Below are 22,065 nucleotides of genomic sequence, written 5' to 3'. Positions count from 1 at the left end.
ACTGGAGTTGACCCAGGTGCTAAACTAGCAGAACTTTCCAAGTGAAAAGGACTTTGCTGGAACACAGCACACTGACCCTCCCTCTGGGAGACAGTCAGTCTGAAATTGTCCTTCTCAGGAACACTGTTCTTTTCTAGTTGGCCTTCATTTATGTACATTCATGAATACATCTGTCTATCAGCCATCAATCCTAAATCCAGTAATCCTGCTTCCCATTCTCCTCCAAAGTAGTCTTTGATCATTTTACATACTCATAATGTGCTTATGGCTAGGCATAATATACAATAGAAGTTGCTTAGGAAAAAAAAAAGAAAGCTTTAGAAATTCTTGGTAAATGGTAGCTACCCTGTAGTTAACCCTACCCAACCTAAATGTGCAGCACATCCTTTAATATAGCTCTCTACCCTGGCACCCTGTTTTCCTCTCCCGCTTTCCCCTCTCACATGCACTGACCTTTGCTTGACCTAAGTCAAGCCCTCCCAGAGCAACTTCTGAAACGCTTTTAAATCTCAAGCCTTCACTTCTGGATTGCTTGTCCTTAGTGGCAGTGCTGTTAGGCCACACCCTTTTTGCTACTGGCCTGAGGATGCCACTTACATCTGTTACTAAGGTGTGAAATCTAAACATATCCTCTCCCTAGCCTGAGTTCTCACATTTTGTATTTTTGCCAGAAAAGAGATGAGTTAATTACAAGCATTATTTTCAAACCACCCACAAAAGATTCCTTTGGGTGTCCAGCTTATCCTTGGCCAAATAGTGACTAGGAAGGTGACCACAAGAAGCTAGTTATAGTGTTGAAGGGATATAAAGGGTGTGTATCGTCTGAGGCAGGTATGGCCCATGTGAACTTTGTAAAAACATTCTTCATGGGAGTAAATGGCACAAGTTACTTACTGCCTCACCTATTTTAGGGGCCATTGTGCCTTTAGTGAAGTGCATAAATGAAAAGCATAGGGAAAAAGTCCAGTAAGGAGCCTGATCCCTTAATGACAAAAAATAAGCAGTATTCCACCCAAAATACGAAACTGCAAAAAAAAAAAAAAAAAAATCTCAGTATAGGGTAAAGTTACTCGGAACATAATGAATATTTTTCTGCCTATACTTAATATTACATGATTTACTATGTGTATCAAATCCATAGACAGGTTATCTTATAATTTGGATTCGTTGGACAGGAGCCAGATGGACTAAGTTCTGCCTCTGTTTGGGTTTTCCCTCTGCTTTAAATTACCAAGAGCAGAGCATTTAAACTGCCTATGTCCCTTTATCTTCTTCCTGGAATGTAAGTAATTATACTTAACTCTCTCTCATGAATATCGGTGAACTGTACTTCTGGAGTGATTTTAAATCTCCCTATGTTTTGGAAAATAAATATAATATATAGATGTGATCATGTTATAATGCTACAGTAGAAAGCTTTTTAACTTCTCTAAAGTTTAAAAGCATTCTTTTGAGACAGCTCAAAAAGCATATTTAATTTTTTTCCCCCGTTTAACCTTGTCATAGATGCAGATAGAATTTTGGAAATCCTGGCCATTGAAAATGTTGAAATAGAACGATGTGCATAAAAGCCCTGGTAATACAGTAACTTGACATGCGTCATAGATTATGTAGTGTTTTATTTCTTTGACTTCAGCATTTGAATCCATATTCTGTGTGTTCTTTGAGATAGTATAAATTATTTATGACAGCAATATCAAATCTCTTTTTTTAAAAAAGAAAATCTTAACTCCTCCCTGATTATCAATTTTGACACAGGATCATGAATTTTCGAAAGATGAAGAGCTAGAGGACGTGGATGAAATTGATGAGTACCTGAAAGGCGAGAAAAAAGTTGCTGCAGATGAAGCCAGTGACAACTCAGTTGAAAAGGTATTGACACCACTGAAAAGGTATGATGATATGTGCTTAAATCCTGGTATCCTGCCCAAGAGAAAGTATGTGGGTTCCATGGTCTCTGCAGAGGGCAGATCCCAACTTCCTTTGGGAGCAGAAATACTTCTCTGAATAACTTTGTTCATGTGCTGTAGGAAAAGCTTTGAGCAAATTTATGAATTAGGCACACTTTGTTTCTGACGCTTTCCACACTTCTGGTGGCATTCGGATCCCCACTTGAGTGGAAATCAACTGATACAGGCCAGTATAGTACACTGTTGAGAAATTAACCGAAAAGTTCAGCACTGGGTTCTTGAAAGGATGAAATTACAAAGTTAGGAGCCCTATACTGGTGGCAGAAATGGGACGTGTGTGTGCACACACATACTAAGTGTATCTTTACATGTATGTGTGTTAAGTGAAAGCTGTTCACAGCAGTGTGGGAGGCTGTGATCACTTCTGCACAGATGTGGCGTAGAAGCAAGGATTTATAGGAGGATAAGGAGGCGCTATCACCGAGGAAAAGAAAGTCAGCCTAAGAGTGGAGCTAGGAATCCCAGAATCATCTCTTTTTGGCAGTTTTGTCCACGAGTGACACTGCTAGGAGACAGTTGGTAGGTTTGAAATCATTCATTTGCTAACACTGCTCTGGATTAATTTCACAGGCATGGAATTCAGAAACCCAAACTGAACAACACTATATTGATTCAGTTTTGGTTTCAGTGTCTGCACCTCTTTTAAAACGTGTGTTGATTCATGTCCATGTATTTTTAATTTACAAAATGGGATTATGCTATAGAGGTCATTTTCTTTCTCAAGACTCGTTCCTCTCACTGAGAAAAAAAATGTTCTAGCAATTACTATTTTCTTTCAGAGGGAGGGACAGATTTATAAGGGATGTTTATGAGCTCCAGGTAGGGGGGTCCCTAAAACTCTTTAACATAGAACAAACTCCAGTCTGACAGTGTAAAATGTTGAGCTAATTCATACACCAACTAACGTTCCTAAATCTTCTTTGAGTAGGGTCCTGCCACTTTTTGTAATCATAGAACTTTAAGCTAGAAGGGACATTAGCAACCACTCGGCATCTAAGGCAGAAGTTCGGCAAAGTGAAGCAGTAGTCGCCTGTTTATGTTGTTAGCTGGAGGCGAACTTGAGAACCCTTGCCTAAAACCAGGATGACATTTTCTAGGCCATCACAATTATGGTTTTTTTATTACATTGTTTCTTTATTGCTTATAGGACAAGAAAACCAACCAAGAGGAACGGACTGTTTATGAATACAATGAGAATCCAAAAGGTGTGAACACATTTGACTTCAAAAGCATGCTTCCAAAAGGCTAGATACCTTAACACACACACACACACATACATACACATGCATGTGTGCACATGTATGCCGTCACTGAGTCATTATAGCTTATACACCTATATTCTATTTTATCCTTTTTACTGTCACCTGGCTCTCATAACAAGCTAAGAAATATGTGCCACAGGCTTATTTGTTCTCATGAATAACCACCACAACTTCTTCACATAAAATATTCGCATTACTCATGGCTACTCGTGTGTCAGTGTTAAGTGGTTTAGGACAGCCTTTTCACTGTCTTTTTTTCTTTTCGATCAGTAGTAGTAAGTTAGGCTTTTGTCCCACATCTCAATTTACATGCCTGATGGGCACTGCCAGACCCCATTGCTAGAGCCACGGCCGGTTATCCCCTCATGTACCCCCCAGAGCTCAGACTGAGTCGTTGATCTTATTGCAGACATTTAAGACAGGTCCTTCCCCAAGCCTGACTGTTGGTGTCAGAGAACAGTTGCCACAGAATAGAGGGGACTGTGGTTACCCTTGAGACCTACATTCTCTACACCGAAATCATCTGTTTTTGCTGTACAGCCCACCCCTATATCATGTTTCCACACCGCCACATCAAAGTCTGCTTTTTACTGTGTTCTCATTAAAAATAACCATTCATAGCGGTGGATATCTGATCTGAACTTAGGCAGAAGGAGGCATAGTTCCCTTGATATTTGTTTTCCTTCTGACTTCTGCAGAAAGAGTAGTAAGTTTTAGAATATTTTAAGCAAAATGTTAAAATATTTATCATCTGTAAGTATTTTTAGCATGTAGTCTAAAGTGTGAAAAAGAAATTAAAAGTAAGATTTAAGTAGTTGATAATATCAAATTAAAAGAATGCATGTGCTTCATGAGTGTATTTAAAAGATCATTTTTTGGGGCACCTGGGTGGCTCAGTTGGTTAAGCGTCTGACTTCGGCTCAGGTCATGATCTCACGGTCCATGGGTTCGAGCCCCACATCGGGCTCTGTGCTGACAGCTCAGGGCCTGGAGCCTGCTTCAGGTTCTGTGTCTCCCTCTCTCTCTGCCCCTCTCCTGCTTGCACTCTGCCTCTTCTCTCTCTCTCTCTCAAAAATAAATAAACATTTAAAAAAAATTTTTAATTAAAAAAAAAGGATCATTTTCCAACTGTATAACTTGTGGATCAATTTGAAACACTAAAAAGTAACATGTCCATTTGTGTGCAAAGAATTTAATTTAAAAAAGGAAATTTATATTTTCTGGAAGTCTTTCCTAACACTGTTACCTTTGTAGCTGTGTTTGGGTACTGGTAATGCAAACGTCTACATTGGTCAAGTCATTCTGGGCTTTTTGCCTTAACTCAGCCTTTCAGAAAATATGCATTGTAGACCTTGTTCAGTGCTCCAGTGTCCCGCCCTCTTTAGTATTTACCCCGTAAGTCAGGCTTGATGGAGTTGCGCTGAGGGCATCAGAACTTTTCTTCTTCTCATTACTTAGAAAAAAATATTTCTAAATATATCCTGTTGTAGGAAGCATGTATGGCCACGCAAAGAGCAGTTCTGCAAAAGACCTGGAAGACACTGCATCAACAAGTAAAGACCTAAAAAAATCAATGAAGGTAAGTGAAATTTATTTTTCATTTTAGTGTTAAGACCAAAGTATTGAATTGCCTCCTCCTGCTTTTTATATGGCGATCCACATAATTTAACCCAAAAACATGTGAAGAATTTCAAGTGATGTTTCACATTTTAGCATGCATATCTATTTGCTGGACTTTAGATGGAGTCAGGTTGCCCTGCCAGAATTTAATAGCATGTTCCTTTCAGTAATCCCATTCATGCTGATTCGACTTATGGTAAAAGATAATGCAAAAGAACTTTCTTGCTTGAATTATAAGAGTATAATCATCATGAGAGTCTGGAGAAAGTAAGGCAAAACCGAGAATTAGAGAGGATGAATGCAAAAATCAAGATACCCGTGCTTAGTAGAACTTACGAGCTACTCCAGTCTCTCCTGCCGAGTACCTGTTCTGAAGTTGTTAACAGTCTGGGGGAGATGCCGCTGCTTTTTGGAAGTTACTCTTTCCACTTGCAGAAGAACTTTCTTTAGCCATGAGGCCACATTTCAGGGTAGAAGTGTTACAAGGAAATGTGGATAAAGGGTAACTGAAAGGCCTTGTTAATTCCTCTTCAGCCTTCAGGTTTGGGCTTAAGTTAGTCACTTCTGTATAGAGGCCTTTTGTGACCAGCTGCACTTAGGTAAATTATGTCCCCTTACTGTTCTCTCACATAACACCCTTTTCTTATCCTTTTTTGTGTTTCTCGTAACTGGCAATCGCACAGTGAAGTGTATGCTTATTTCCCTTATGACTGTCTCTCTCTCCACTGGCCTGCTGCTCCATGGGATAGAAACTATTTTCTGTTTTGCTTTCCGATGGATCGTTAGCAGGTAGCACTGTCCCTGGCACATGGTAAATGCTTAGTAAATAATTCTGGTTGACAGTGAACTATAGAACATAAGGAGGTGGGAAAGAGGATAGGGTGAAGGTAAAAGCAGGGGCAGCCCTTAGAGCAGTAGACGGTTTGTCTCTGGCTACTCTGAAACTACTTTCACGGTGACTTCTGGCACAGGTCCCACTGTGGTCATCTTTTACTAAAAATTACTTGGTGAATAATCTTACCCTGATGAAAATGGCCTTCTGTTTAGATTATCATATCCAAGAGAGAGTTGTGACCTGGCTCAAAAGATACTCCAGAATTACTGTCCTTCTCAGAATTGTAACGTGTGTCATCAGCATATCCGATCAAGTGTTAGGGACTTTTTAGACTCTCTGTCTAGTAAAAGAACATTTACCAGATATTCTACTACACAGCAGTCCCGTGAAGACTTTTTTCCAATTATAAGAACTCAGGAAAAGACTCTGGAAAAGGAAATGAAATGTGAGGGAGCAAGATGAAAAGTAAAGGAGTCAGGAGACAGAGGAGCCTAATAGGAAAAGCGAAGTGAAGCAGCAGAAAGAAATATTTGAACATACCTCTGACCAAATGAAAATGTGTATTCATGATTTTTCATGAATACATGATTGAGTTTCGAGAAGTTTTCAGGCTCTCCAGTCTTAAGCGTTGCAATTGCCCATAGGCGGTAGGATTTGGATACACAGGACTAGGAGAGGGGGCCGAGCCAGGGAAGGAGTGCCCTGTGGGAAGCAGAGTGGTGCCTCCCATACAGAGCAGGCCAAGCAGGGAGCTCTAGTGCCAGCACCAGGGGATGGGACAGAGGTGAGGTCAGGCCAGGGTATAGTGGGCTACAGGTGCCAGGTTGAAGAATTCAGTCTTAAACTTGGATTCTGCTTAAATGCTCATTGACACCTAGTGGAAAAATGTATTTCAGTAAATGCATATGTCCTTGGTTAAAGAAAAGAAAGTAATGAAAATCATATTTCAAAAGTCAAGCAGTAATAAATGTATTTCCTACTTAAAGAATATCCTGTTGTTCTACATATTTTAAAAAGGAAATAGATGATTTAGGTGAGATTTTCTTTCAGTCATTCCCACATGACCTTTTTTTTTAATCTACAGTGTCTCTAACCTTTTTATACCATCTGAGACAAACAAATCAGACAGTTTTTAAAACTTGGAAAATGAATGATGCATTAAATCATATCAAAAGAAACATGTTTGAGATTTTGCATTCCAACTCCCCCCCCCCCACTCCCCCAGGTAATTAGACATCCCAAAGATAATCTGAAAAAAAAAAAGAAAAGAAAGAATTGTACTCTTGGCACCTACAAAACAGAATTCACCACTGAATTTTGTTTTGGTGATTTTAAATGTTTAAGGTAGACAAGTTACGACCTATGATTTTAACGGGTGGCAGAGATCTTTTGTTAGGTGATTGTTCTATCTAGAGATTACCCAATATTACTTTTCCAAACTATAGTTAGTGCTGATTATTTGGATCCACAGTTAGTCACTAAGAAAAATATGTTATCGGCCTAATTTCCATCTAAGGTAGCTAAGGAAAAAAACGATAAACTTTTCAGCTATTAAGAAGAATTTTATATTATAGAATGAGTTTATTCATGTATTTATTTAGCATATACTAATCGGTTTTCTCTTAATGTGCCAGGCACAAGGCCAGAGGCTGCAGATTCAGAGGTTAAAGATGCACTGCCTTCCCTCAGAAAGTAGCTGGAACATGCCAGATTCTCTGGATAGCTCCCAATGCCCGTTAACAGTCAATAGATTTTTTATCCGTGGTCGCTACCATAAATAAAGGGTGCTGAGATGAGAATTTCTCCACCAAAAAAACATGCTTGTGAATTCTTGTCTTTCCTAGTTGCTATCTTTTCTCTGATGGTATGCTTTGTTCATCCATTGCAAGCTACAAATGAGCACTTGCCTCAAGTACGCTTTACTCTGTATTAGGAGAAAACTTCGAGGTAGATTACACATACGGTGTCCTGTCATTGTCAGTTTTTCCCAAGCTTGAAACCTGAGACGGTCCCAGGCTACCCAATAATGACTCCCCTGCTTTTTAAAAATAGCTTTATTGAGGTATAATTGACATATAATAAACTACACATATTTAAAGTATATAATTTGGTTAGTTTTGACGTGTGTGCACCTATGAAACCATAATCACAAGAGAGTGAACAGTGCCGTTATTGGCGGAAGGTTCTTTGTGCCTTTTTGTGATCCCCGTCTGTCCTCCTTGGCCCCCTGCTATCCTTAGCAAACCTGCTTTCTATTATCATACATTATTTTGCAAGCTCTAGATTTTTATATAAATGAGATCCTACACCATGTACTCTTTTTGTTTGTTGGCTTCCTTTGTCCAGCCTAATTATTTTGAAACCCATCTATGCATGTATCAGTAGTTCATCCCTTTATGTTGCTGAATAATATTCTAAGTGAATTTTTATATGATGAGGGTATGAATTGAAGTTATTATTTTTTTTGCATATGGACATCCAATCGTTCTAGCACCACGTGTTGAGAAAAGACCCTTTCTCTACTGAATTGTCTTCACAGAAATCAGTTAACTTTTCCATGTGTGGGCATATTTCTAGAGTCTAATCTGTTCCTTCCACCTGTTTATCTTGTGCCCATATCACACTGTCTTGATTACTGTAGCTTCATAATAAGTCTTGAAATCGGGAAGCGTTAGTCCTCCAACTTTGTTCTTTTTCAAACTTGTTTTGGCCATCCGAGGCCCTTTGCATTTCCATGTGAATTTTTAGAATCAGTTTGACAATTACTGAAAAAAAAATGTCTGCTGGGATTTTGGTTGGGATTTCTTGGTATCTACAGATGAATTTGAGAAGAATTAACATCTTAACAATATTAAGTCTCCTAACTCATGAAGATACCTTTCTATTTATGGATGTCTTCTTAAATTTCTGTCAGGAATGTTTTGTAGTTTTTAGTATACAGGTCTTACACGGATTTTGTCAGATTTATTGTATGTCTTCTGTTTTTTATTCCCTGATTAACTGGTTAGAAGTTTATCATTTTTATTCATCTTTTCAAAGAACCAGTTTTTGGTTTCATTGATTTTTCTGTATCGTTTTCTATTTTATTTATGTCCACTCTAATCTTTACTAGTAAAACCTTGGTTTGTGAGTATAATTAGTTCCGGAAACACGCTTGTAATCCAAAGCACTCATAGATCAAAGCAAATTTCGAGAACCGTTGGCTCAGTTGTGATCATGTGACGTTTGGCATCCCGTACTACTCATATTGCAAGACATCGCTCATTTATCAAGTTAAGATTTATTAGAAATGTCTGCTTGTCTTGCGGAACACTCTCAGAACAAGTTACAATCCAAGGTTTTACTGTTGTATTTCCTTTCTTCTACTTTCTTTGGGTTAATTTGCTCTTCTCTTCCTAAAGTTTCTTAACATGGAAGTTGCAGTCACTGATTTGAGACTTCTCTTATTTTTTAAAACAGGCTTTTTGTGCTGTAAATTTCCTCTGAAGTACTTGTTATGTTGTGTTTTCATTTTCATCCAGTTCAGAATACTTTCGGATTTCTTCTTTGACTCATGAATTCTTTAATTTCAACTTATTTGGGGATTTTCCATAGATGTTTATGATATTAATTTCTAATTTAATTACGTTGTGATTGGATAACATACTTAGTATGACTTGAGTCCTCTTAAATTTATTAAGACTTGTCTTATGGCCCCGAATCAGTTGGCACTTGGCAAGTGTTCCATATGCACTTGAGAAGGTTGAGAAGAATACTGTTGTGTCCTGTCAGTACCAGTTGCATCAAGTTGGTTGACGGTGTTGTTCATGTATTTTCTATCCTTTGAGTTGCTGTCTACTTGTAAGATCTATTATTAAGAGAAAAGCATTAATAATCCCTGAATAGGGGCTCCTGGGTGGCTCATCGGTTAAGCATCTGACTCTTGATTTTGGCTCAGGTAATGATCTCGTGGTTCGGGAGTTCAAGCCCCACATTGGGCTTCATGCTGACAGCGCAGAGCCTCCTTGGGATTCTCTCTCTCTTTCCCTCTTTCTCTCAAAATAAATAAATAAGCTCTAAAAAACCCTAAATATACTTGTGGATTTGTCGACTTTCTTTGTACTTCTATTAGTTTTTGCTTCATGTATTTTAAAGTTATTACTAGGTTCTGTAACATTTAGGATTGTTATAGTCTCTTAATTAATTGACCCCTTCATCATGAGATGGCCTTGTTTACCCCTGATAATAATCTTTACTCTGAAATCTGCTTGGTCTGATATTATATAGCGGTTCAAGCTTTCATTTGATTAGAGTTATCATGTTATATCTTTTTCCATCATTTTGCTTTTAACCCACTTGTGATTTTATATTTGAAGTACGTTGATGCAGGCAGCATCCAGATGGGTTTTGCTCTTTTATCTAATCTGACAATCTCTGCCTTTTAATTGGAGCACTTAGCCCATTTGTATTTAATCTGATCATTAATGCAGTTACATTTAAATTTGTCATCTCACTATTTGTATTCTTCCTTATCCCTAAAAAATGCTAAAGTTTGTGTTGTCTGTTAATAATATAGCCATACTCTCTTTGCTTTGGTTAGCCCTTGCCTGATACATCTGTTTTCATTCTTTGACTTGTGTTTTAGATGAGTCTCTCGCAAATGGCTTATAAGCTGGATTTGCGTCTTTGAAATTTTTAATATACGTACCTAAGATCTAAAGCTAATTAATGTTCCTGTCCTTTCCCCAAATAATAGCAAGATCTTAGAGGAGTCTTCTGTCACCCCTTCCTTCCCATCTTACATGTTATAGTGTCAAGTATTTTAAGTTTTTAGCGTCACCAATCACATGTTAACTATTATTTGTTATACCACTTTCTTACTCACCATTCCTTTTTACATCTCAGATGTCCTTTTTGGGATGCTTTTTCTTCTCCCTGAAGAAATCCTTTGGAGGTTCCTGTCAGAACTTTGGAAGTTCCTATCCATTTTGTAGTTAACTTTGTCAGTTTCTGTTCACTTGCAAATGAACATTGAGGTGACTGGGCAATGCTCACTTTCTCTTGGTATCTGCTCCTATGCTCCTTTTAAGAAATTTGCTCTAGTGTAATTGCTGATGACTTTGTATATAATCTGTCATTTCTCTCTGGCTGTTTTTTCACGCTGTTTACCTTTAACGTGCTTCAGTTCACTACTAGATGCCCAGGTGTGAACTGTTTTGCTTTAACTTTCTTCTAATTCATTATGACTCTTGACTCTGAGAATTCAGGTCATTCATCAGTTTAAGAAAACTCTCATCCATTGTGTATTTGAGTATTTCCTCCCTCCTCTTTGGAATTCTGATATGAAATTTTTCTTTTTTTTTTTTTTAATTTTTTTAATGTTTATTTTTGAGAGAGAGAGAGGGAGAAAGTGAACGAGCTTGAGCAGGGGAGGGGCAGAGAGAGAGGGAGACACAGAATCCGAAGCAGGCTCCAGGCTCTGAGCTCTCAGCCCAGAGCCTGACGTGGGGCTCGAACTCACAGACCGCGAGATCATGACCTGAGCTGAAGTCGGACACTTAACCGACTGAGCCACCCAGGCGCTTCCTGGTATGAAATTTTTCATTCTGTTGTCCATGCCTTTCAATGTTACTTTCCCATTGCCCGTGTCTAAGTAATATTTTGGGGGAATGTCACAGCCCTCATATTTCAGAGCTCTTTGATGCCACAGTTTCTTTACAGCTAAAACTAATCTTTTTAACCTACCTGTTGAGTGTTAATTTCATCGATTATATTTTTCTCATTTTGAAATGAAATTCTATTTTGATTCTTCTTCAAATCAATCTGATCTTTTAAAAACTAGTATCTTGTTTCGTGCTCATGTTTTTTATCCTGGTCCTTTAAGCACACTTATATTGTATATTTAGTCATCCCAACGTCAGACATCTTCAGGAATCTAAATCTGTCTGTTGCTTTGGTTGACTTGCTGGTAGTGTCCTGCTTCCTCATGTGTTTTGAAATTTGGGGGGCGCCTGGGTGGCGCAGTCGGTTAAGCGTCCGACTTCAGCCAGGTCACGATCTCTTGGTCCGTGAGTTTGAGCCCCGCGTCAGGCTCTGGGCTGATGGCTCAGAGCCTGGAGCCTGTTTCCGATTCTGTGTCTCCCTCTCTCTCTCTGCCCCTCCCCTGTTCATGCTCTGTCTCTCTCTGTCCCAAAAATAAATAAATGTTGAAAAAAAAATTAAAAGAAAAAAGAAAGAAATTTGGATTCTGGGGGCGCCTGGGTGGCTCAGTCGGTTAAGCGGCCGACTTCGGCTCAGGTCATGATCTCACGGTCCATGAGTTCGAGCCCCGCGTCTGGCTCTGTGCTGACAGCTCAGAGCCTGGAGCCTGTTTTGGATTCTGTGTCTCCCTCTCTCTGACCCTCCCCCGTTCATGCTTTGTCTCTGTCTCAAAAATAAATAAACGTTAAAAAAAAAAAAAAGAAATTTGGATTCTGAGTTCATGTTCAGCTGAGACTTTTTGTGGATGCCCCTTAAGGCTTCCATGAAAATCCATCCATAGAGAATTTGTCAGAGCCTCTGGTAGCTCTCCTGGGCATTACCATTCTGGGAGCACGAAGCGTTCCTCACCGGCACCAGTAAAGTAAATGGGAGCCCAGCCTCACACTAGGAGAACGTGCTTCTCCCTCACTCACAGCCTAGACCAAGGGACACAGGTTATTTTGCCGTCTCCCAGTGTGTGTAAGTGGACTTAATTAAGGGCATAGTCCCTAGAGGGTCCTCACTTTATGTAGGGGGGTCTCAGTCCCGATTTTCCACATTTTATGAGATCAGATACGTTTACCAAAGCGAGTCTAAGTTGTGAGATCAATAAATGCCATTTTATTGCTCGCTCACCTCTGAGGCTTCCTGCGCCCTCTTCATTTTGTGGCCCACAGGGATTTCCCTTCATTTTTTTCATGAACTTCTGTACACATCATAAAATTCGATTTTTTACACTTAGAATTTTTTGATGTTTTGTAGTAGCAGAATTTTCATGATAGGGATTCCCGCACAAAAGCAGAAACGAAAGAGGGGTCCCCCCAGTTTAGTCCATAGACCCTTTTCTTTTTTTTTTTTTTTTTTTTTTTTTTATTTTTTTTTTAAAGGTTTTTTTTTTTTTGGGAAAGGGGGATGAAGAGCATGAACGGGGGAGGGGCAGAGAGAGAGGGAGACACAGAATCGGAAACAGGCTCCAGGCTCTGAGCCATCAGCCCAGAGCCTGACGCGGGGCTCGAACTCACAGACCGCGAGATCGTGACCTGGCTGAAGTCGGACGCTTAACCGACTGTGCCACCCAGGCGCCCCCATAGACCCTTTTCTAGCTAGACTCTGAGTTTTTGGATTACACCTTGTTGCTTCAATTCCTCCATTCTTCAAGACTGACAGCAAGCAATTACTTGCATCATTTTGATTTTTGTGCTGTTACACTTCAGGAATCCTGTTTTCTCTCTGACTAAATCCTCAAAGGGGTTAAGTCAAATGGAACTTTCCAGTCATCATCTATCTCCCTTGATTTCTCCTGACTGTGCTCTGTTGGCCACTCCCTTCTTGATACATTTTCCTCCCTGACTCCTGAGGTGCCTCTCTTTCCTGACTGTGTTCCTACAAAGCTCTGTCCCCAGTGCCGGCTCTTCTTCCTCCACCTGTGTCTCACATTTGGCTCTTCCTCAGTCTCTTTGCTTCCGTTCTCTTTTCTGCCTGCCTGCGATCCTGGGTTATGGCATCGACTTTCCTCTCTCCAGCTGTTGTGTGTGTTCTCCCTGTTCACGGCCCCAGACTCCCCCGAGTAGCAGACCCAGGTATCCAGCCGCCTGCTCAGGCCCCTGGGCCCCCAAAGCCATCATTCGGCAGCACCAGCGTTTTCCCAGAAGTTCCCATCTACAGGAATGGGGAAATCCTCCAGGATACCCTACTTTTCTTTTTTTTTTTTCTCTCGTCACAACAAAGTGAAATAACAAATCTGCTCTTTAAAGAAAAATGGTAATGTATTCCCAAGGCACTGACAGTGTTGAAAGCTAAACCCTGAAAGGTCTTACATTAGGGAAGGGGCATGATTGCCCTTGGTAAAACAAGGTGCTGCTGGACACTAAGCATGTCGCTTTGTACATGTGACACCCCGTAAGGGTGTGATGAAACAATGTTCAGACTAGTTGAAAATTATCCCCCCTAAATCCTATTAAGTGGCTATTCACTTACTGAAATGAATTCTTTGTGTGTGTGGGTTTTTTTTTCTAGATTTTCTTCCTTAAAAGGATGTCACTCATGAGTCAGAAAAGTATGCAGAGTAATAATGAGCCACTCTCAGAGATAAAACCAATAGGAGATCAAATAGCTTTTAAAAGCAATCAGAAAGATGCCAGCCAGAGCCACATGGGGCAAAATCATCAGGATACTTCACCCCCAACTATGGCGAGAAGTTCCAAATATTGTACGATACTATAAATATACATTTATGTCTCCGTGATCACCAAGCACATTGTAATTTATACTTGAAAACCATTCTGACTTCTGAAGGAAAGTTTCTGATAACAAACCCTTAAACATAGAAGTTAATGTTTTATTTTGAATGTTACGACCAGTTTTGCTGTTTATTTATGCTAATGTTTTTGACCAGCGATTTCAAAAAATGTGTATCTCAAACTCTCCTTCAAGTTCTGTGGCCTTAACTGTTCAGTGTTGCGTAAAATATATATTTTTATATGTGAAATTTAAATTAAGATATTTCATAGTTTTTACTGAACAATTTCTTTATCATTTCATAAGGCAATATTTGCAATCTCATGACACTGTAACAGTTTTTAATGTATTTGCAATTTTTCAAAACTGAGTCAAAATTGTTTTTGATGAACACATTTTAATAAACTATATCTGGTGGGTTCCACTGTTTAAATGTGTGAATATCAATAAAATTAAGAGGTACTTGGAGTTCTCTATCAGTTGACAGAATGGGGGCCAAAAACAACCTGTTTAGTTTTAAAATACTGAGAGACACAAAATTCGTTTACCTCTGAGTAAAGAAAATATCAGCGCACCCATGTCAGCGGTACGTCTTTGTGGAGAAACTGTTGACATTTCTTTGCCTCCCACTCTTGTTCAGGGAGGGGATTTGGCACGGAGGCGTGGCAGACTGTGTGGTACGATCTGCAGCGTTTAACCTACCACAGATCACCACCGTGGCGGAACGAAACACGGCCAGGCTTGCTCACTTCAACCGTCTCCAGCATTGACCGTGATAAGTGCTGTTGACTCCCTCACACGGTGCTCTGCCACAAGGAGTAGGAAGGGGAAAGCTGTCGAGTCTGCTCCGATAGAAACGTGGCTGTCTTGCGCTCACAGATAGTATGCGTTTCATGGAGCAGACCGCTTTGTCTTGGCCATTCGGGCTTCTGACTGCAACATTTTATTCTTCGATCACAGTGACCGTTGCCCCAGTTGAAGACAGGAAAAGAAACTCCATTCTTGTGTTTCATGCAAAGGATCGTTGGTCTAGAGTAGATGTGATTTTGAAATGGTACCAAATGGTCTTCCGTGTAAATATTACAGTCAGGGCAATTCTGATTTTGCCGTTGCCGCTGTAGTGCTAGTATAGTATTGCAAAAATCCTTTACCAAAATGTAAACTGTAGGAGCCTAGTGGAAATAAAGCACACAGATGGTACTGAGACATGCCGGTTGTGGCAGGCACAATTCAAAGATGGCCCCCCAGGTTCCCGTCGGCTGGTATAGTTGCCCTGAGTAATCCCTTCCCCGTGAGCATGGGCCGTGAATATGATGAAATACCACTCTATCGTTTAGGTTACATTCTGTGGAAGAGGTGAAAGATTTTGCAGTTGTAATTAAAATTCCTAAGCAGGTAACTTTAAGCGAAAGGGAAATGATCCTAGGTGGGTCTGACCTAATCAGGTGAGCCCTTTCAAAGAGGCACTACAGATGAGAGATGGAAGAAGTCAGAGCAATTGAGAGCAGTGGAGATGCGGGCATTGAAGAAGCAAACTGCATATTCCAGAGAGGACAGTGTGGTAGGGAATGGTGGGAAGCCTCAAGGATGTGAGGGCCTCCATCCCACAAGTGCAAGGCACTGAATTCTGCAAATAACTGGTGAGGCTGGAAGAGGAAACCAGTCCTTAGATTAGACCATAGCTCTGGCTGACATCTCGACTGCAGCCTTGTGAGGCCCTGAGCGGAGGGCCCAGCTCAGCAGCACCCAGGCTCCTGACCCAGGAAGATTACGAGATAATAAATATATATAGTTTTAATCCACTAAGTTTACAGTAATTTGTTATGCAGCGATAGAAACTAATAGCACTTTTATTCTGGCAAAAAGCCTTCCACCATCAGAGCCAGCATGAGAGTTGATAGAGGCTGCTAACAAGACACAGGTCACTGTCTTAGGTAACATAATCGTGCAAGTGGTGTTTTGTCACCGTTGACACATTCTGTTGGTTAGAAGCAAGCCACAAGGTCCACTCATACTCAGGATGAGGGCAGGGCACGAAGACCGGGAGGCAAGGGCTCTGCTTGATGGGGGCCATCTCAGAGCCTACCCACCATACCAGTCATTTGGCCGATTCTGGAAAAGGAGAACGGGTTGGGTTACAGACCAAAGAAAGGATTAAGTCAAAGCCCTTGGAAGAGGTGGACATGAGACCAGCATCATGTCATCCCTGCTTTCTCAGATGTCTGCAAGAGTTCAGACTTTAATAAGGTGGTTGGTGCAGAATCGTCAACACCGAGAGTCCGTTTTAGTGTATAGGAGTAAATGCCTTTTTAAAAAGCCGCATCAAAACACCATACCAGTTGTCTGCCCCTGTAAATGCTTGTATTCTATTGATTTTCTAAATGTGATCTCATATCTGGCTTTTACTTTGAAGAAATAGTAACCGAGCACTTCCTATGGCCAGATATGATGCCACAAACTGAGAAAACATGGGCGTAGAAGGGAAAAGATGAGGAATGATTCCGCATTCTCACCTGGAGCTGTTTGGGCCATTTAGAAACCTAAGTTTCCTAACTGGATGGAAAGGAGATCAGTGGATGCTAAACTTAAACAAACAAAAAACAAAGCTAACATATTTGAGAACTCTTCAAAAGAAGCCAGAAGAGATCATTGATACAATTGAATAGAATGATCCATTTATACTAGTTTCAAAAATAAAAGGAATTCTGTTTACCAATAACCTTAGCTTCATAGAAAGTGAAATGATTTATTTCAATCCCCAAACTGTTCATCTTCATTGTCTTTTCCATTCATCCCTTTTTCCTGTATATAAAAAATTTGCATTGGACATTTTTAGTTTATTTATTTATTTTGAGAGGGGGAACAGAGAGAGAGAGAGGAGAGAGAGAAAATCCCGAGCAGGCTCCACACTGTCAGTGCAGAGCCTGACAGAGGGCTCCATCTCATAGACTGTGAGATCAGAACCTCAGTGGAGATGAAAAGTCAACCACGCAACTGACCGAGGCACCCAGGTGCCCCTGCTTTGGGTGTTTTCACTGACCTTTCTGGGACTTGAAAATAGAATCTGTTGACTTAACATTTAGGGGTTCACCGACCTTGTTCAGATCATTATGAACCAAATGTTAAATGGATATTAACTTCGAAAATGTCAGTAGTGGTAGAACTTTTTAGGCATCATAAAAGGGCATGCAAATCCATGTCAAAACGTTAAAAAGGAGAACTTGGGAGGCACTAAGGCCTTGCTATGTATGAAGAAACCGTACAGTTCTGGAAAGGTTCTTGTATTATTTTCCTAGGGCTTCCGTAACAAGGTACCCTAAGCTGGGTGGCTTCAAACAATAGAGATTTATTGTCTCATAGTCCTGGAAGCCGGAAGTCTGAACTTAAGGTGTTTGCTGGGCCATGCTCCATCTGGAGGGAGCCTCTCTTGACTTCTGGTAGCCTCAGGTGTTGTCTTCTAGATACATCACTCCAACCCTTTGTCCTCGCACTGCATTGTCTCCCCATTGTCTTTGTTCTGTGCGTGCCCGTCTCTGTTTCCAATTTCCCCTTTTGGTAAGGCCACTGGTCCTACTGGATTAGAGCTCACCCTACTGACCTCATTTTAACTTGATCATTTCTTTAAAGGCTCTTTTCCCAAATAATACCACATTGTGAGGGCTTAGGACTTCAATATCTTTTCCAGGAGACCATTCAACCCATAGCAAGACGTCAGGTTGAGAGCTACAGATCACACAAAACATCCTCAGTTGTTCATAGTCTCTACCCTCGTATATTCTTGCTATGACTTTTCCTCAAATGAAAAGACTTGCAAAATTCTGGATCTTTACTGATTAAGTATCTTCAGTGGAGGTGCTCTGTGATACTGAGATTTCTATCTCGTGTACCACCAGTTACAGCAAAGCAGGAATTGTCACGGGGTGTTATCTTTTCCAGGATCCCACACACGGTGGGCTTGTGTTAAGTGTCAAATGATTGTCAAATAAATTCTCACGTGTACAGACATAGAGTTTGGGTAAGGATCTGTTTCTTAGAAATTTGCGCACACACACTGTAAGTTTAATCTCAGTTTTTTTAAGTATTTGCCATATGGTTTATTGCAGTATAATGCTGCTGCCCATAGGCCATTATAAATCCGTAGAGGGAAAAGAAAGTCTTGCCATGAGCAGAGGAGAAACTCTTCCAACAGAAGTAGTGAACACGATCAGAAGCATCCATAAGAAAATGAGGCCAACTCAATCATCAGGGTTGGCCACAAGAATGAAGCCAAAGTTATTGTCACAGACCTCTACCTTCAGGGACCCAAGTGGCAATGGGGTTAGAGGTGAAAATCTGAATAATTACTGGGGGAGACAACCAGACTGATTACGTTATCATGCTCCTGAGTTTCAATTAAGCATTTTTCTGCCTGCTTTGATTTTGGGAGGCTACCAAGACTGGAAGACATTTCCAGACTTATAAAATTTCCTTTTGCCAGCAGGGCACATGGTTTAAAGATTTTTCATCTGATAGTAGTTCTTGAAAAAGCTTAACAGTATCTTTTTTAGACAGAGCTTGAAGATGTGGCTTACTTTTTTACCTTGTAAGAGTAAGAAGTGAGTAAGTAAAAAGAGGAGACAAATCAAAAGGTTGGAAAGTCTTTATCTCAAGAGTGATAGGGATATTTTATTGAATTAAACAAACAGTGCATTTAAACCAGGGGTCACGTAACTAAAGTATTTTCAAAGGCTAAACGGGTATGCATATTGGAGCTGTGGCTGCCCTCTTCTAGCTGGTAACTGCTGTTTCTCAAGACTGCGCCCAGTATTCCCCGATCCCCAGCGTTTTAGTTTTTATCTTTTTTTAATGTTCGTTTATTTTTGAGAGAGAAAGAGACAGAGAGTGTAGGTGGTGGAGGGGCAGAGAGAGAGGGAGACACAGAATCCGAAGCAGGCTCCAGGCTCTGAGCTGTCAGCACAGAGCCTGACGTGGGGCTCAAACCCATGAACCGTGAGATCGTGGCCCGGGCTGAAGTCAGGTGCTTAGCCGACTGAGCCATCCATGCGCCCCCGGTTCTCAGCATTTTGAAAAGAAGGTGGAAATCTGGGTTTTCATATGGATAACTCATTTGCGTGCATGTACATACATAAGTTAGGGAGAGCCAAGCCATCGCTGCAGGCCAAATTTGGCCCACAAGAAGCAATTTGTGACCTCCCTTCTGAACAAAGGATATAATTTTGGTAAGAGAAATTTGTTCACAAGGAAAATATGTTGAAAGAATTAATTGGGCCCTGGATTTATCTGAATTGTAATCTTCCCTAGTTTGATATCAGATTTTCAGCAGGAAAAGAGAGCTAAAGAATTATGAAGGGGCGCCTGGGTGGTTCAGCCAATTAAGCGTCTGACTTCGGCTCAGGTCATGATCTCACAGCTCATGGGTTCAAGCCCCACATCAGGCTCTGTGCTGACAGCTGGGAGCCTGGAGCCTGCTTGGGATTCTGTGTCTCTTTCTGTCTCTGCCCCTCCCCTGCTCAGGCTCTGTGTCTCTGTCTTTCAAAAGATAAATGTTAAAAAAAATTTTTTTTAAAGAATGAGAAGAGGGGCGCCTGGGTGGCTCGGTCGGTTAAGCGTCTGACTTCGGCTCAGGTCATGATCTCACGGTCCGTGGGTTCGAGCCCCGCGTTGGGCTCTGTGCTGACAGCTCAGAGCCTGGAGCCTGTTTCAGATTCTGTGTCTCCCTCTCTCTGTGACCCTCCCCCGTTCATGCTCTGTCTCTCTCTGTCTCAAAAATAAATAAACGTTTAAAAAAAATTAAAAAAAAAAAAAAAAAGAATGAGAAGAGTGACCTACTAAGGTCAGTTTTTGGTTGCATACCTATGTACATTTAGCCTTCTTGGGAGTATGGGATGTTGGGGGCATAATATAGTATAAATACATTGAATACGATAAAATGAGATGTTTATATTGGAAGAAGCTGCATTAAAGAGACCACAGACTGACAGGCTTTTGGTAAATAGTTCCTCCAACAATTGTGACAGATGATACTCTGGTACAATGTCACTACACAATCCTAATTACTGAAAATGTCAGGAAATGTAATCCTAACCCTAAAATTATTTACTAAAACTACAGCAGGAAAAGTTACCTGTCCGAGCCAGGCTGCATTCCCAAATAGTTCCACCTGCTTCCACTTTCATGTGGCATGTATAACACAGGTCTATTATGATAGGTAAGATGTCTTTTTTTTTTTTAATTTTTTTTTTCAACGTTTTTTATTTATTTTTGGGACAGAGAGAGACAGAGCATGAACGGGGGAGGGGCAGAGAGAGAGGGAGACACAGAATCGGAAACAGGCTCCAGGCTCTGAGCCATCAGCCCAGAGCCCGACGCGGGGCTCGAACTCCCGGACCGCGAGATCGTGACCTGGCTGAAGATGGACGCTTAACCGACTGCGCCACCCAGGCGCCCCGTAGGTAAGATGTCTTAAGTAAGGTTAGCGGTGGACCAGAGAGCTGGACCTAATTTTAAGAAATGTGTAAAGTAATGGCAATACCTTTGTATTTATTTTTTTAAGTTTATTTATTTTGAGAGAGAGGAGAGTCCCACGCAGGCTCTGCACTGTCAGCTCAGAGCCCAATGTGGGGCTCAATCTTACGAACCGCAAGATTGTGACCTGAGCTGAAGTCGAGAGCCGAATGCTTTACCGACAGAGCCACCCAGGTGCCCCAATCCCTTTTTATTTTTACCTAAGAAAAGTCTTATCTGGGGGGACGCCTGGGTGGCCTAGTCAGTTAGGCGTCCATCTTAGGCTCAGGTCATGATCTCGCGGTTTGTGAGTTCGGGCCCGCGTCGGGCTCTGGGCTGACAGCTCGGGGCCTGGAGCCTGCTTCGAATTCTGTGCCTCCCTTTCTCTCTGCCCCTCCCCCACTCACAATCTGTCTCTCTCAAAAATAAATAAATGTTAAAAAATTCTTAAAGAAAAGTCTTAGCTGGTTCAGTCAATGGTAAGCATCTGTCCTAAGGTGAAAAAAATTTTTTTATATTCTAGAAAACCTATTGAACTTCCTCACAATCAATCTTTACAAGTAATTTGTTTAGAATTGTCAAAATAGTAGTACGCTACTTTTTAAATTTTTACAGAACTTTCCCTGTGGGCATGAAGGTTATTATAACAAAAGTTTTCTAAGGAAAGTCTATCAGTTGCTTATAATCATTAAAATTCTGCGCATAGGAATGTTTCATTTCATTTGTTTGGATAATGTTTATTTTCCAGCTAGGCATCAGACTTATATTAGCTCCTTAATTATTATAATTATTTAATTTACTGCATATAGTAATTAAGAATTACAAAATTATGTAAAAGTGTAAACCAATTTGGGAAAACTTTTAAGCCTCAGATGGATCTTTGGTTGATTTTCCTCATTACTAGAGACTGTACAACTTTAGAAGTTAAAGCTAGAGACTTTAAATATGAAATCTGGTAACATTACCTCTTGTGTGTTTAAAAAAATTTATCGTGAGACATTTCAAATATGTAGAAAAGTAGGAAGATTAATATAATAAATGCCCACAAACCCCCATGTGGATTTAAGTCAATTACACTTTGCTTTTTGTTCCATGTTCTACCAGCACATCCTGATGTTCTAACGCTAAACACATCGGTATACATTTCTAAAAATGACATTTTTGTGCATATCTGCAATGCCAACATTTTCATTTAACACAGTTATCAATAATTTTCTAATATCACCTATTTACTCCCCAATCTCTTCCTCAAATTTCCCGTGTTCTTCCCAAAATACCTTTTAGTAGCCGGTTCACTTGAATGGAGACTCAAACAAGGTCCATGCATTATATTAGGTTGTCTCTCAAGTCTCTCTTAATCTCACAGAGTTCCCTCATCATCTTTTTTTCATGACACTAAGTTTTGACAAACTGGGAC

The 22,065-nt window shown here is 40.5% G+C and overlaps 1 protein-coding gene across 6 annotated transcripts in view; it reads left to right on the top strand.

The window, feature by feature from the left end:
- The window catches only part of RPGR (retinitis pigmentosa GTPase regulator), an 85,881-nt gene that overhangs the window by 41,226 nt on the left and 22,590 nt on the right, over window positions 1-22,065 (top strand). For 4 of the 6 annotated variants that reach the window (XM_040468846.1, XM_040468848.1, XM_040468844.1 and 1 more), the window contains 4 exons: window positions 1,759-1,872; window positions 3,118-3,175; window positions 4,723-4,811; window positions 13,923-14,606. In XM_040468846.1, the coding sequence (XP_040324780.1) occupies window positions 1,759-1,872; window positions 3,118-3,175; window positions 4,723-4,811; window positions 13,923-14,129 (468 nt within the window). In that variant the 3' untranslated portion in view covers window positions 14,130-14,606. Of the gene's footprint in view, window positions 1-1,758; window positions 1,873-3,117; window positions 3,176-4,722; window positions 4,812-7,321; window positions 8,356-13,922; window positions 14,607-22,065 lie in introns of those variants that run through there. The other 2 variants (XM_040468845.1, XM_040468847.1) reach the window with 2 other exon arrangements.

Source organism: Herpailurus yagouaroundi, unplaced genomic scaffold, assembly GCF_014898765.1.
Source record: "Herpailurus yagouaroundi ecotype Mexico unplaced genomic scaffold, PumYag 67793, whole genome shotgun sequence".
Taxonomy (NCBI): domain Eukaryota; kingdom Metazoa; phylum Chordata; class Mammalia; order Carnivora; family Felidae; genus Herpailurus; species Herpailurus yagouaroundi.
This window is presented reverse-complemented; position numbering and strand designations above follow the sequence as displayed.